At 46.9% G+C, this 14,092-nt stretch overlaps 1 protein-coding gene across 1 annotated transcript; it reads left to right on the forward strand.

Moving 5' to 3' along the window:
- Nucleotides 1–3,977: 3,977 nt before the first annotated feature.
- gstt1a (glutathione S-transferase theta 1a) lies at nucleotides 3,978–12,976 on the forward strand. Its single transcript, XM_023958914.2, has 5 exons — nucleotides 3,978–4,146; nucleotides 4,453–4,540; nucleotides 5,030–5,180; nucleotides 10,135–10,311; nucleotides 12,585–12,976. Exons 1-5 carry the CDS (start codon nucleotides 4,041–4,043, stop codon nucleotides 12,783–12,785), a joined length of 723 nt encoding a protein of 240 aa, XP_023814682.1. The 5' UTR covers nucleotides 3,978–4,040; the 3' UTR covers nucleotides 12,786–12,976.
- The last annotated feature ends 1,116 nt before the right edge of the window (nucleotides 12,977–14,092 follow it).

Genomic DNA, 14,092 nt, shown 5'->3' on the forward strand with positions numbered 1-14,092 from the left:
TGTATCGGAAATACGAGAAAATAAAAAGGGTGGAGGCATTTCTGCACTGTTTAGAGATAATATTGCAACCCGCAGACTATCATTTGGTGTGTTTTCATCATTTGAGTATGTGTCCTTTAAGATTGAGTTAAAACAAACTCCTCCCTTACTCTGCATAGTCATGTACAAACCTCCTCAAGTTTCATTGATGATTTCACTGAAATGCTCTCAGTTGTGTGCACAGACTTTGATGGTCTAGTCATTACAGGTGATTTTAACGTTCATGTTGATAATGTCAATGACAGAAATGCAAAAGAGCTCAATGCTGTCTTTGAAACCTTTGATCTAATTCAGCATGTGAGTTGCCCCACCCACTGCAGAGGGCACACTCTGGACCTGCTCATCACAAGGGGGGTTATTATTTACAATGTCAGTGTGGTTGATGTCGCCCTCTCTGAGCATTTCTGTGTATTCTTTGACCTGTCTGTTGCTCCCAAACCACCGCCTGGCCCTGCAGTTGTCCAAAGGAGACAAATAAATGAGAGCACTAGGGCACAGTTTGTAGAAATGATAAACCCTGAAAATGCCTCTGGTGCCAATGTTGATGAAATGCTGAATTCTGTTACTTCTAGCATCATGAATGTTCTGGATGCCATTGCCCCTATGAAGGTTAAGTTGAGAAAACATAGACAGAAAGCTCCCTGGAGGAATGATGATCTAGTCAGGGCACAGAAACAACAGTGCCGCAGAGCTGAGCGAAAGTGGCGCAAGTCAAAACTCCAGGTTCATTATGAAATGTATAAGGGGGAGTTGTACGCTTACAACCAGATCTTATGCAGAACAAGGGAAAGGTACTTCTCTGAAATCATTGGAAGTTGCAGCAGCAACTCTCGTGTCCTGTTCACAACAGTAAACAGATTAACTAACCCTCCAACCCAGCTACCAATAGAACTGGTTTGCACACCTAAATGTAACGAGTTTGCTGTATTTTTTAATGACAAGGTTCAGGGCATTAAAAAAGCCATCAACTCCACAACACAACTATCGAACGGCCACCTACTCACTCTAAGCTGACTCACTTTATACCTGTCACTGACCAAACTGTCCAAGAGACCATCACCCGTCTGAGCTTGTCTACATGCTGCCTTGATGTGTTACCCACTAGATTTCTAAAGTCTGTCCTGAACAGTATGTTGCCATCAATTACTCAAATAGTTAACATGTCTCTTCAATCTGGAATATTTCCAGAGGCCTTAAAAACTGCAGTCATTAAACCCCTCCTGAAAAAGAGCGGTCTTGATCCCACTGTACTGAATAATTACAGACCTATCTCTAATCTGCCATTTTTAGGAAAAGTCCTTGAAAAAGTTGTCTACCAACAGCTCACTTACTTTCTCTTATTAAACAATTTATTTGATGTTTTCCAGTCAGGTTTTAGACCCCATCATAGCACAGAAACTGCTCTTATCAAGGTAACCAACGACATCCGCCTGAACACTGATGATGGCAAAGTCTCTGTCTTAATCCTGCTAGACCTGAGTGCTGCCTTTGATACTGTTGATCATGGGATCCTTTTGCACAGACTCCAAGACTGGGTTGGCATCTCTGGATCTGTCCTAAGTTGGCTCAAGTCTTATCTGGAAGACAGGAAATACTTTGTTGAAATTGGGAGTTGTGTCTCAGACTACATGGCCTTGACTTGTGGTGTGCCCCAGGGATCGATCCTGGGACCCCTTCTGTTCAACCTCTACATGCTGCCACTAGGGCAGTTAATACGCAGTAATAACATATCTTATCACAACTATGCAGATGATACTCAGATCTATGTGTCACTGACAACAGGTGAATATGGGCCGGTGGATTCACTCAGCCACTGCCTCCAACAGATCAGTGTGTGGATGCAGAACAACTTTCTCCAGCTAAACTCAAACAAGACCGAAGTTATTATTTTTGGCCCACAGAAACAAAGAGAAAGTGTCAGCAGCTACCTTCATTCTCTGTCTCTCAAACCCTCAAATCAAGTCAGAAATCTGGGGGTAATCATGGACTCTGACCTGAACTTTAACAGCCATATCAAGTCAGTAACATCAGCGGCATTTTACCATCTGAAAAACATTGCCAAAATCAAAAACATAGTGTCAAAGCCAGACCTGGAGATACTTATTCATGCATTTGTCTCCAGTAGGTTAGACTACTGTAACGGCCTGCTCACCGGCCTCTCCAAACGAGCTGTAAAACAGCTTCAGTACATCCAGAATGCTGCTGCTTGAGTCCTGACCAGAACCAGGAAGTATGATCACATCAGTCCTGTGCTCAGGTCTTTGCACTGGCTCCCTGTACCTCAAAGAATAGACTTCAAAGCAGCTCTGCTTGTGTACAAGTCTCTCCATGGCCGAGCACCAAAGTACATCTCTGACATGTTAGTGCCATATGAACCATCTCGTACTCTGAGGACCTCAGGGGCCGGCCTCCTGTTGATTCCCAGAGTCAGAACTAAACAAGGGGAATCAGCGTTTCAATATTCTGCAGCTGAAATCTGGAACAGCCTCCCTGAAGGCGTAAGACAGGCCTCTTCTGTGTTCATGTTCAAATCTAGACTTAAAACATTTCTGTTTAGCCGTGTATATGACTGAAAGGTACTATCTGCACTTTTCTTTCCTTCCTTTATTTTTAAATCAATTTTCAAATTTTTTCTTTTCTTTTAAAGTAAATTTTACGTTGATTATTTCTATGAAGTATTGTGATTTTAATGCATTTTTCTGTTTTGTGAAGCACCTTGAATTACTTTGTGTACGAATTGTGCTACACAAATAAACTTGCCCTGCCTTGCCTTACTGAACCAACTAAACCACAGGCAGACAAAGAAAACATTGATGCAAAATAAAGACACATCATCAAAATGTCTACAATAGTTGATAAAGAATGACATTATTAGCATGAGCTGAGTCATCTAAAGGCAGTCATGATCCAGGTGTTCCGCGTGCTCCGTTCCACCTGCAGCCTGAGCTCACTACCCCTCCCCTCTCCTTCTCACACACGCGTGTGACAGGAGACAGGAGCAGCTGCAGGGACGGCAGTTCACAGTTTCAGGCTGTGCGATAGAACAAGCACTGAGCCGCTGTCACCACCGCACCCACATTATATTTGCAGCCTGGGCAATTGCCTGTATTACCTGTGCCTAAAACCGCTACTACTACTACTGTGCCCCCCCTGGCATCGCATCACGCCCCCCAGGGGGGCGTGCCCTACTATTTGAGAAGCACTGTACTAAACCATCATCCGTCAGATTTTATATTCTCCTGTTGACCAACTTTTCTTCTTAAGACAGAAACCCACTAAAGCCATTCCTTGATGGTTACTACATGCATAGATCTCTACTTATCTTCAGTCCTGAAGCACCCCCCCCCCAGCGCACCTTTCAACATATTTTGGATCAATGTTGGGCTCATTTTGACCCACTTAACAATTGAACAGAGTCCACTGCTGTTAGGATTTTAAAAACACCACATTTGCACGCATGATTGCCTAGGCACTTCAACATTGGGAGGTGGGTCATCTAGACCCACTAGACAGAGCTCTGAATCTTTTTTCTTCAATGATTTGTGATCTTCACTGGTGTCCATGGATTACATAAAATCTTTCCACCTTTATCCACCTTTGTCATGGTAGGGAGAACACGTCAATATGGGGGGGGGGGGGTCATCTAAGATAGCACAAGGGTTAAAATTGGTTTCCTGTGTTTTCTGATGGGGGGAACTCCGGATGAAGCTTGGGTCCGTCTTTGGAGAGTCAGGTGAAGCTTACACCGCCTGCCTTCAAACTCATTATGAACACAGAGCCGCATCACAGACAAAGAAGATCCAAATGTCCTTATCTCAGCTGTGTTTACTATTTTTTAGACCAAGTGGGGGCTAAAGGTCAGACTGGTCACCCCAGACGGCCTGTTTACTTTGAAGTGTCGCCATCATTTAGAGCTCAGGGAATCCTCCTACAGCGAAGAGAGGAGGAGCTCTGTAGGATAACAGGCGGTGGACGGCAGCTACAGCCTCACACTTGACAGGATGGAGCTGTATCTGGACCTTCTGTCCCCGCCATGCCGCGCCGTCTTCTTGTTCGCCAAATCTCTCAGGATCCCTTTTGAGTTCAAGCATGTGGAACTTGCAGATGGTAAGCAGACTCCCAGTTGCATGCAGCCTTCAAATGTGGAAAGTTTAAAATCAGGAAGTGGAGAAAACCTTTTTCTCCTTTATTTTGAAGCTTCCCGTTTTCTCCCATGTAGCCTAGAAAGAGCTGCATTCCTTTGATATCAGTTCACATCCGTTTCAGTCCAGCCCAGCAGGCTGGGGAGTACAGTTACATTAACCCCTCAGCGTCTGTCTCTTCCTGCTGTGCCTCTGTGCTGGGGGCTGCAAAGACAAAGGTGGTCAGAGAAGATGATGTTAGCGCCTCATTTCCCTCTCTTTTTTGTTTCAGGGCAACAGTACAGTGAGGAGTTTGCAAAACTCAGCATTGTAAAGAAAGTTCCTGTTCTGAAGGATGGAGACTTTGTTCTGACAGAGAGGTAGAGAGGCTGAATCTGTGTGGACTCATGCTGCTGCGTTTCTTCTACTCTCACTGTGTATGTGTGTGTGTGTGTGGGGGGGGGGGGGCATTCAGCATCAGCACAGGCCAGGCTTGTGGTCTCAGAAGACGTCACATTTGTCCAACCTCAAAAGAGGGAGCATTCTTCTACACAAACTTTACTAACTTGGCCCAAACAGTTCACAATGGAAGCTGGTCTTTCAACCCTCATCCATTTGTGCTTTCAAATAACTCCCATCATCCTCCTCTCAGACATTCAGTCTGACTGACATGTGAGCAAACATCTAAAGCTGCATGTAAACCAAAGATGAATTTCTGTCTAAGCTTTTACATTTTCATCATCTGACAGACAGAAATGTGAAAGTGTTCGGCTGGTGGTGGCTTTTGGCTTTCTGATGTTCAGAGCTGCTCGTTCTGACTGAACGTTTTCAGGCTGGGGTCATGGTTCTAAGATTGTTCTGTGTCACAGCACGGCCATCCTGAAATTCCTGGCTAGGAAGTGCTTGGTGGCGGATCATTGGTTCCCGGCTGACCTGCGGCAGCAAGCTCTGGTTAATGAGTACTCATCTTGGCAGCACCTGAACCTGCGATCACACTGTTCAAAGGTCTTCCTGTTCAAGGTTTGTGTCCCTGATTGGTCACCTGCCTCACCTGACACCCTTTGACATAAAAAATCCTCAAATTTGCAGCATAAACAGAAAGTTTCTTATAGAACACTGTGATGCTACATACACAACCAGGCATGTGTAGCGTGTTCAAGTACACGCTAATTGTGGGTTTTTGAACCCACTTTTAGGATATGGTGTTCACACTGGACTCTCACTACCCGATACTAGCGCATCTACTCACAGCCTGTGCAAGATGTCGACATGGTACAAATCTTGCAAATCTTTCTCCAGACTTTGTCTTTCACAGCTTTATTCTAATAGATGAATGTGGCGCCGGTGAGGTCGGCAGCCGCCGCGACTGCTCCGACCCTGCTCCGACCTATTTTACCTCGTTTTTTACCTCCTTTTTCTTAACAACTCTAAACTGGCTATTACATCACCATGGGGTGCATTAGGTACGACCGAAATGCTCTCATTTCTCTTGCTGCACAACATACTCACGTTTCGATGCTTCTAACTTCGGATCCGAGTTGGCCGAGAGAGATCCTGAGAGAGAACAAAGGACGCGACCCGAAGTGGCGGCCACGAGGGAAACGAGCCGGCGTCAGGAACAGGCTGAGAGCCCGTGCACACCGCACACCTCTGCCTAGCATCCTGCTCGCCAACGTCCAGTCACTGGAGAACAAGCTTGACGACCTCAGGGCCAGGGTAAAGTTCCAGAGAGACATTCGGGACTGCGATCTCTTCTGCTTCACCGAGACATGGCTGAATCCAGCGGTGCCGGACTACGCCATACAGCCGGCCGAGTTTTTCTCGGTTCACTGAGTGGACAGGACACGCGACTCGGGGAAGACAAGGGGAGGTGGAGTGTGTCTAATGGTGAACAGCAGCTGGTGCAACAGCACGAGTGTTGTTCCACTTACACGCTCCTGCACACCCAACCTGGAACTATTGACCATCAAATGTCGTCCTTTTTATCTTCCCCGGGAGTTCACATCGGTCATAATCAGTGCCGTTTATATTCCACCACAAGCGGACACGGACGCTGCCCTATGTGAGTTGCATTAGGCACTCACACAGCACCAGACTCAACACCGGGACGCTGTGCTTATTGTGGCAGGGGACTTTAACAGTGCCAACCTCAAACGCGCAGCGCCGAACTTCTATCAGCACATCACCTGCCCGACCAGGGGCAAAAGGACACTGGACCACTGTTACACAACAGTTAAGGATGGCTACAAGGCACAATCTCATCCACCGTTTGGGAAATCTGACCACGCCGCCATCTTTCTCATGCCAAAATATAAACAAAGGCTCAAACAGGAAGTTCCGGTTCAGAGAGAGGTCGCGCGCTGGACAGGCCAATCGGTGGCCGCCTTACAGGACGCACTCGAGGACGCTGACTGGGGCATGTTTCGAAACAGCTCCGATGACATCAACGTGTTTACGGAAGCGGTTGTGGGATTTGTGGGGAAACTAGCGGATGACACCGTACAGAAAACGAAGATCAGAACGTTTCCCAATCAGAAGCCGTGGGTGGATAAAACCATCCGTGACGCTCTGAGATCTCGCACCGCTGCCTATAACGCGGGACTCGCGTCCGGGGACATGGAGCTGTATAAGGCTGCGTCATACAATGTCCGGAAGGCGGTGAAAGAGGCGAAGAAGCGCTACGGGAGGAAACTAGAGTCACAACTCCAACAGAGTGACTCCAGGAGCCTGTGGCAGGGACTAAGAACAATAACGGACTATAGAGCACCAACATCCGGTGTGACGAGCGCGGACAGGACTCTGGCAGACGAACTGAACACCTTCTATGCTCGTTTCGAGGCTGCAGCCAAGGACGCTAGCGATGCTAATGCTAGCGTCGCTAAAGCTAGCGGTACTAACGGCTGTAGACAGGAAGTCACTACCAGTACCAGTAACGCGTTTATCATCTCCGAACATGACGTGAGGAGAGCCTTCAGGAGAGTAAACACCAGGAAAGCAGCAGGTCCAGATGGCATCTCAGGTAGAGTCCTCAGAGCCTGCACAGACCAACTGGCACCTGTGTTCACAGAGATATTCAACATCTCTTTATCTCAGTCGGTGATCCCTACATGCTTTAAGGAGTCTGTTATTGTTCCAGTCCCAAAGAAACCCCATCCTACTTCCCTCAATGACTATCGACCTGTAGCCCTCACCTCAGTAGTGATGAAGTGCTTTGAGCGACTGATCAAAGACTTCATTATCTCCTCACTACCTGACACACTGGATCCACTACAGTTTGCTTACCGTTCGAACCGCTCAACGGACGACGCTATCTCTCATCTACTTCATACTTGGGACTCAGCCCATCTCTGTGTCAGTGGATCTCCAATTTCCTAACTGGCAGACCCCAGGCAGTAAGGATGGGCGGATTTGTCTCAGCTTCCATCACTCTCAACACTGGAGCCCCTCAGGGTTGTGTTCTGAGCCCTCTACTGTACTCACTGTACACGTACGACTGCGTGGCGTCCACCAACTCCAACACCATCATCAAATTCGCTGACGACACCGTTGTGGTGGGCCTGATCACTGATAATGATGAGACGACCTACCTGAAGGAGATTGGACATCTGGAAAACTGGTGTCAGAGGAACAATCTCCTCCTAAACATCAGCAAGACAAAGGAGTTGATAGTGGACTTCGCCACAAAGCAGAAGAGGAACTACCAGACCCCTGTCATCGACAAGAGCCCAGTGGAGAGAGTGAACAGCTTCCGATACCTCGGTGTCCACATCACGCAGGACCTGTCATGGTCCTGTCACATCAACACCGTGGTGAAAAAGGCCCGGCAGCGTCTTTACCACCTTAGACGCCTGAGAGACTTTAGACTGCCCTCTGTGGTGCTTAGGAACTTTTACTCTTGCACCATAGAGAGCATCCTGACGGGAAACATCACAACCTGGTTCGGGAACAGCACCATGCAGGACAGACGAGCTCTCCAAAGGGTGGTGGGTTCAGCTGAGCGCATCATCCACACCGAGCTCCCTGACCTGCACTCAATCTACGGCAGGCGGTGCTGGACCAGGGCCAGGAAGATAACAAAGGACCTCAGCCACCCCGACAACGGACTGTTCTCGCTGTTGCGGTCAGGAAAGCGATTCCGCTCTCTGAAGGCTAACACAGAGAGACTGAGGAGGAGCTTCTTCCCGCAGGCGATACGGACTCTTAACCAGTAATCATGAACATTATACACACAAGCCACTTTCACATGTCACTTTTAGAGCATATTTTCACACATTCGGACATTCTGTTTTTATGTTTTTATATTTGTATATTCCTATATTTTATATCTATCTTCCTATTCCTATTGATATTCTTTCTTGTTTGAGGTCGCGGGCGGTCGCCTAAGCATTTCACTGCACATTGTACGCTGTATGATTGTGTGTGTGACAAATAAAATTTGAATTTGAATTTGAATTTGAAAGACTTGGTGTCATAGAATTCCAACTGGGCACAAACCCTGATTATTAATTCTCCTTCGTGATAATGTTTACTACGGTTGGTACTTCTGTGTTAGGAAAAGGACGCTGCCCACACTTCACTAGCAAATCCAAGTCCTTGATTGGTCATGGAGGGATGGATGGATGAATGGATGGAGGGATGGATGGATGGATGGAGGGATGGATGGAGGGATGGATTGGTGTATGGATGGATGGAGGGATGGATGGATGGAGGGATGGATTGGTGTATGGATGGATGGAGGGATGGATGGATGGAGGGATGGGTGGAAGGATAGATGGGGGTGGGAGGGATGGATGAATGGATGGATGAAGGGATGGGTGGAAGGATAGATGGGGGTGGGAGGGATGGATGAATGGATAGATGAAGGGATGGATGGATGGAGGGATGGATGGATGGATGGGTGTATGGATGGAGGGATGGATGGATGGATGGGTGTATGGATGGAGGGATGCATGGATGGAGGGATGGATGGATGGAGGGATGGGTGGAAGGATAAATGGGGGTGGGAGGGATGCATGGATGGAGGGATGGATGGGTGGAGGGATGTATGTATGGATGGATGGGTGGATGGATGGATGGAGGGATGGATGGATGGATGGATGGAGGGATGGATGGATTGGTGTATGGATGGAGGGATGGATGGATGAATGAATGGATGGGTGGAGGGATGGATGGAGGGTTGTATGGATGGAGGGATGGGTGGATGGATGGATGGGTGGATTGGTGTATGGATGGAGGGATGGATGGGTGGAGGGATGGATGGATGGAGGGATGGATGAATGGATAGATGGAGGGATGGGTGGGTGGAAGGATAGATGGGGGTGGGAGGGATGGATGAATGGATAGATGGAGGGATGGATTGGTGGAGGGATGGGTGGAGGGATGGATGGGTGGATGGATGGAGGGATGGGTGGGTGGATGGAGGAATGGATGGAGGGATGGATGGATGGATGGATGGGTGGATTGGTGTATGGATGGATGGAGGGATGGATGGAGGGATTGGTGGAGGGATGTATGTATGGATGGATGGATGGATGGAGGGATGGGTGGATGGAGGGATGGGTGGATGGATGATGGATGGATGGATTGGTGTATGGATGGATGGAGGGATGGGTGGATGGAGGGATTGGTGGAGGGATGTATGGATGGATGGATGGAGGAATAGGTGGATGGAGGGATGGGTGGATGGATGATGGATGGATGGATGGAGGGATGGGTGGATGGGGGGTGGATGGATGGATGGAGGGATGGATGGATGGAGGGATGGGTGGATTGGTGTATGGATGGATGGATGGATGGATGGATGGATGGATGGATGGATGGATGGATGGATGGATTGGTGGATGGGTAGGAGGCCAAAGAGCAGATGTCATGGTCACGCCTCTAGCTTACAATACAGTGATGAGCCTTCCTGCATTGACAGAAGTGATGGATGAGGAAAACCATGATTGACCAAACTGTAAACTGTTACCTGCAGACTCTGTTTCCAGCAATTATGGGCTCTGAAGTCTCCAAAGAGAAGATGGACGTTGCCCTTGAGGATCTGAGACAGTCCTTGGACCTGATGGAGGAGAAATTCCTTCAGGATAAATTATTCCTCATCAGCAACAGAATCTCTCTGGCAGATGTGTTGGCAGTCGTGGAGGTCATGCAGGTAGGAAGAGGATCTGCCTGCTTTAGACTGGAGTCAGTTGGATTTCTTTTTCAGCGGTAAATGTACAAAGCATTTAGTGAAATCTGTTTGCGTGCACTAAAACGTGAACAAACACCTCTACAAAGTAACTTTGTGTCCAGGGGCCTCATTTATAAAACTGCGTAGGATTTGCGTCAGAAGTGGCGTACGGATGAAACATAGGACGTGCGTACGCACAGAAATATTCGGATTTATAAAACCGTGCGCACGCACATCCTACGCATCTTTCCCTTAATAAATCACAACCGATTCTAAATGCAGCTTTTGAGGCTTCATGACACGCCCATAGTTGCCCATAAATAGTCCGTGAAACGCCCACAAATGAATATTCATTGATTGGGAAATCATGGCAAACACCGAGAGGAAATCAAAAACACGTAACTTCACTCAATGTGAAGTAGAAGTTATCGTTGGCGAGGTGGAAAAGAGGAGAATAATGTTGTTTGGAGGGCACAGTGTGGGCATTACTAATGCCAAAAAGGCACGTGAGTGGCAAACGGTGGCAGACGCCGTAATGCTGTAGCCTCACAACCTCGGACCATGGCTGAAATAAAAAGTCGCAGAGGTCCAACAGGACGGCTGGAGGAAGTGGGAACCGGCTCATAAGCCACTCGTCCTCGTTTGCCAGCAAGTCTTCTTGCTGTCTAAAGATGCGTTCACTCCGAATTCTTCCATTTGCCACATCTTCTAAGAGCGCCAGATCAGCCATTGTGCGTCATTACGCATTGTGATGGGGCATTTTATTTCCCTCCATTTAATTACATCTGACAAGCTACAGATGTCGGTAATAATCCACGTGGAAATGGGAAATTGATCAGCAAATGTAATTTCTTGTTGCTTTGTGAATGGTGGAGACATACGCCATACATTCATCATTCATTCATCTTCTTTACCGTTTATTCCCTTTCGGGGTCACGGGGCTGCTGGAGCCTATCCCGGCCACTTGGGCGTAGGCAAGGGATGCCCTGGACTGGTCGCCAGTCTGTCGCAGGGTAGAATATCCTCAATCACACATCCATTCGCTCTCACACTCACACCTATGGACAACTTAGAGTTGCCAATCAACCTATGAAGCATGTTTTTAGACGGTGGGAGGAAGCCGGAGATCCCGGAGAAAACCCACACATACACCGGGAGAACATGCAAACTCCACACAGAAAGACACATCTGCTGACGCCTCTATAAAAAAAGTGATCATATTTCTCTTCAGTTGGTTTGACCTAAAGCAGCTTTTCTGCTGGGCTAAAGAAGACACAACTCAGGAATGGGGAATTACGGTTGCAGCACCGAGCAGCAGCATGCCTGAAGTCAGATCCCGTAGTTTGGAGGAACCACAGAAACACGTTTGAACGACTTTATGAATCAGCGATGCCATGCACAGTTATATCTTGTGAAACCTGGAGGAGAAAATAGGATTCTCCATATTCAGAACTCAAAATGACCTCATCAAACTTTATTGTATTGGGTGTGTTCCCTTGCTAAGATGTAATTTGCTTTTTGTGGCTTATGTCTTTGTGCAAATTTTTTTTTACAGCACGTTGTAATGAGCTGTGTGAATGACACTCTAATTTAACTTTTGAATCAATACAAACTAAAGTCAAACATGTAAGCACATATTTTCCAAAACAAAAACATTCATCTTATTCTTTTCAGTCTCTTTAGTCCCCCTTCCAGTGTTCAACCAGGAATTCCAATGTCCAAAAAATATAAACCCATAAGGAAATGTAAGTTCAAAACAAAAAAAAATGGAATAATCTCACCAAAATGTTTCCAGCCTTAATCCAGTTTTCTTGGGTGGATCACATCTTATTTCATTTCTTCCTCGGGTCCCTCGTAACCTTCCTCAGCCTTTTTCCTTATTTCCTCCTCTCACAATTGCAGACGCCCAAACTTTTCTCTTTTTCTTCCCTCGCTGGTGACTCCACCCACTTCCTCCAGAATTCACATAATCCAATATAGAATAAGAAGCATCTTTACAAACAAAGAAACAGTTCCTATTTGTGTTAAAGCACTTGTTTTTCCAAACCCATGTGCACTTTATTCATATCTGTAGTTCAGTAACTCCTGTTTTTTTTTGTCCACTGCATCCACACCTTTGTGGCAATACTACAACGCTGTGTTCTGCATTCTGATTGGCTGTAGATCCTTATCAACAAAGTTCCTCTGTGCCATGTCTACTGAACTGGAGGAGACACTTGGGGGGGGGGTTAACGTCTCTGTTTCCTGGGCGTCAGCCTCTTGCAGTGGCCTTGGACGTGCTGGAAGGGCGGCCGAAGCTGAGTGCCTGGAGAGATCGGGTGAAGAAGGAGCTTGGAGAGAAGCTGTTTGAAGAAGCTCATGAGAGGATTCGAGACTCCAAGGGCCTGCAACAGAAGATGCAGAACAACAGCACTTTGGAAAAGCTCAAACCCAAGTATGAGAAGCTTTTCCGCTGAGAAAGTGTGAAGACAAAGAGATTCCAGCTTCGTGATTTCCTGTCTGAAGGATTCTGCTGCAGGTTTAGCATGAAGAGTTAAGCAATCTTTGAACCATCTCAAAGCTATTAAGGTCTTTGTTAAATTGTGTGTCTGCATCAGTAATGACAAAAGCTTAAGCAAGAATACCAGTGATTAAAAAACTCTTCAGACTTCTTGTGACTTTTTTTAAATCAAAATATCCATCCATCTTCCTCCACTTATCTGGGACCGGGTCACGGGGGAAGCAGTCTCAGCAAAGATGCCCAGACTTCCCTCGCCCCAGCCATTTCCTCCAGCTCCTTTGGGGGGACCCTAAGACGTTCTCAGGCCAGCCAAGAGACGTAGTCCTGGGTCTGTGCCTCCGCCCAGTGGGACATGGGCGGAAAACCTCCCCAGGGGAGGCGTCCAGGAGGCATCCAGACTAGATGCCCGAGCCCGAGGAGGAGAACGGTTCTACTCCGAGCTCTCCGCTGGTGACCGAGCTTCTCACCCTATATCAAATGTCTCTCGTGCGTTTTCAGCTCACCACCAGGCCCCAATGGGCATTACAAACGGCTTCATTGAAAGAAATGTTCAAAGGAAACACTAAAAACCAACATTTGTCACAAATATTAGAATTAGAAATCCATAATTAACCCTTGTGCTATACTAGGCACGTTAACGTTGGGAGTTGGGTCATCTAGACCCACTAGACAGTGCTCTGAACCTTTTTTCTTCAATGATTTGTGATCTTCACTGGTGTCCATGGATTACATGAAATCTTTCCACCTTTATCCACCTTTGTCGTGGCAAGGAGAACACGTCAATGGTCCCCCATAGGATAGAACACAAAAGGATTTATGCTATGAGTAGCAAAAATGTGTTTTCTTTGCAATTGTAATTGTCACTTTAAAAAGTTATCATAAGTAAACAATGAGTTATTTAACATTAAGGAGTAGTTACATTTATTTTTCATTACATTTAGTTACATGTATAAGTTCTATCTGGCCCTTTGAGGACAACCGCTATCCTGATGTTGACCTCGGTGAAAATGAGTTTGACACCCCTGATTTAGAGGAACCAATGAACCTATGAAGCATGTTTTTGGACGGTGGGAGGAAGCCAGAGAAAACCCATAAATGCACGGAGAAAACATGCTAACTCCACACAGAAAGGTCCCCCATTGCTTGGTGTTCTGGTTGAGGTCCCCCAGCCGGGACTTGATCCGTACGGTGGCCCTGAAGGGTCACAACACAACACATTAACTTTATACACAACACACTAACTTTACACACAACACATTAACT

Source organism: Oryzias latipes, chromosome 9, assembly GCF_053564925.1.
Source record: "Oryzias latipes strain Hd-rR chromosome 9, Olatipes_Hd-rR_3.1".
In the NCBI taxonomy this organism is placed as follows: domain Eukaryota; kingdom Metazoa; phylum Chordata; class Actinopteri; order Beloniformes; family Adrianichthyidae; genus Oryzias; species Oryzias latipes.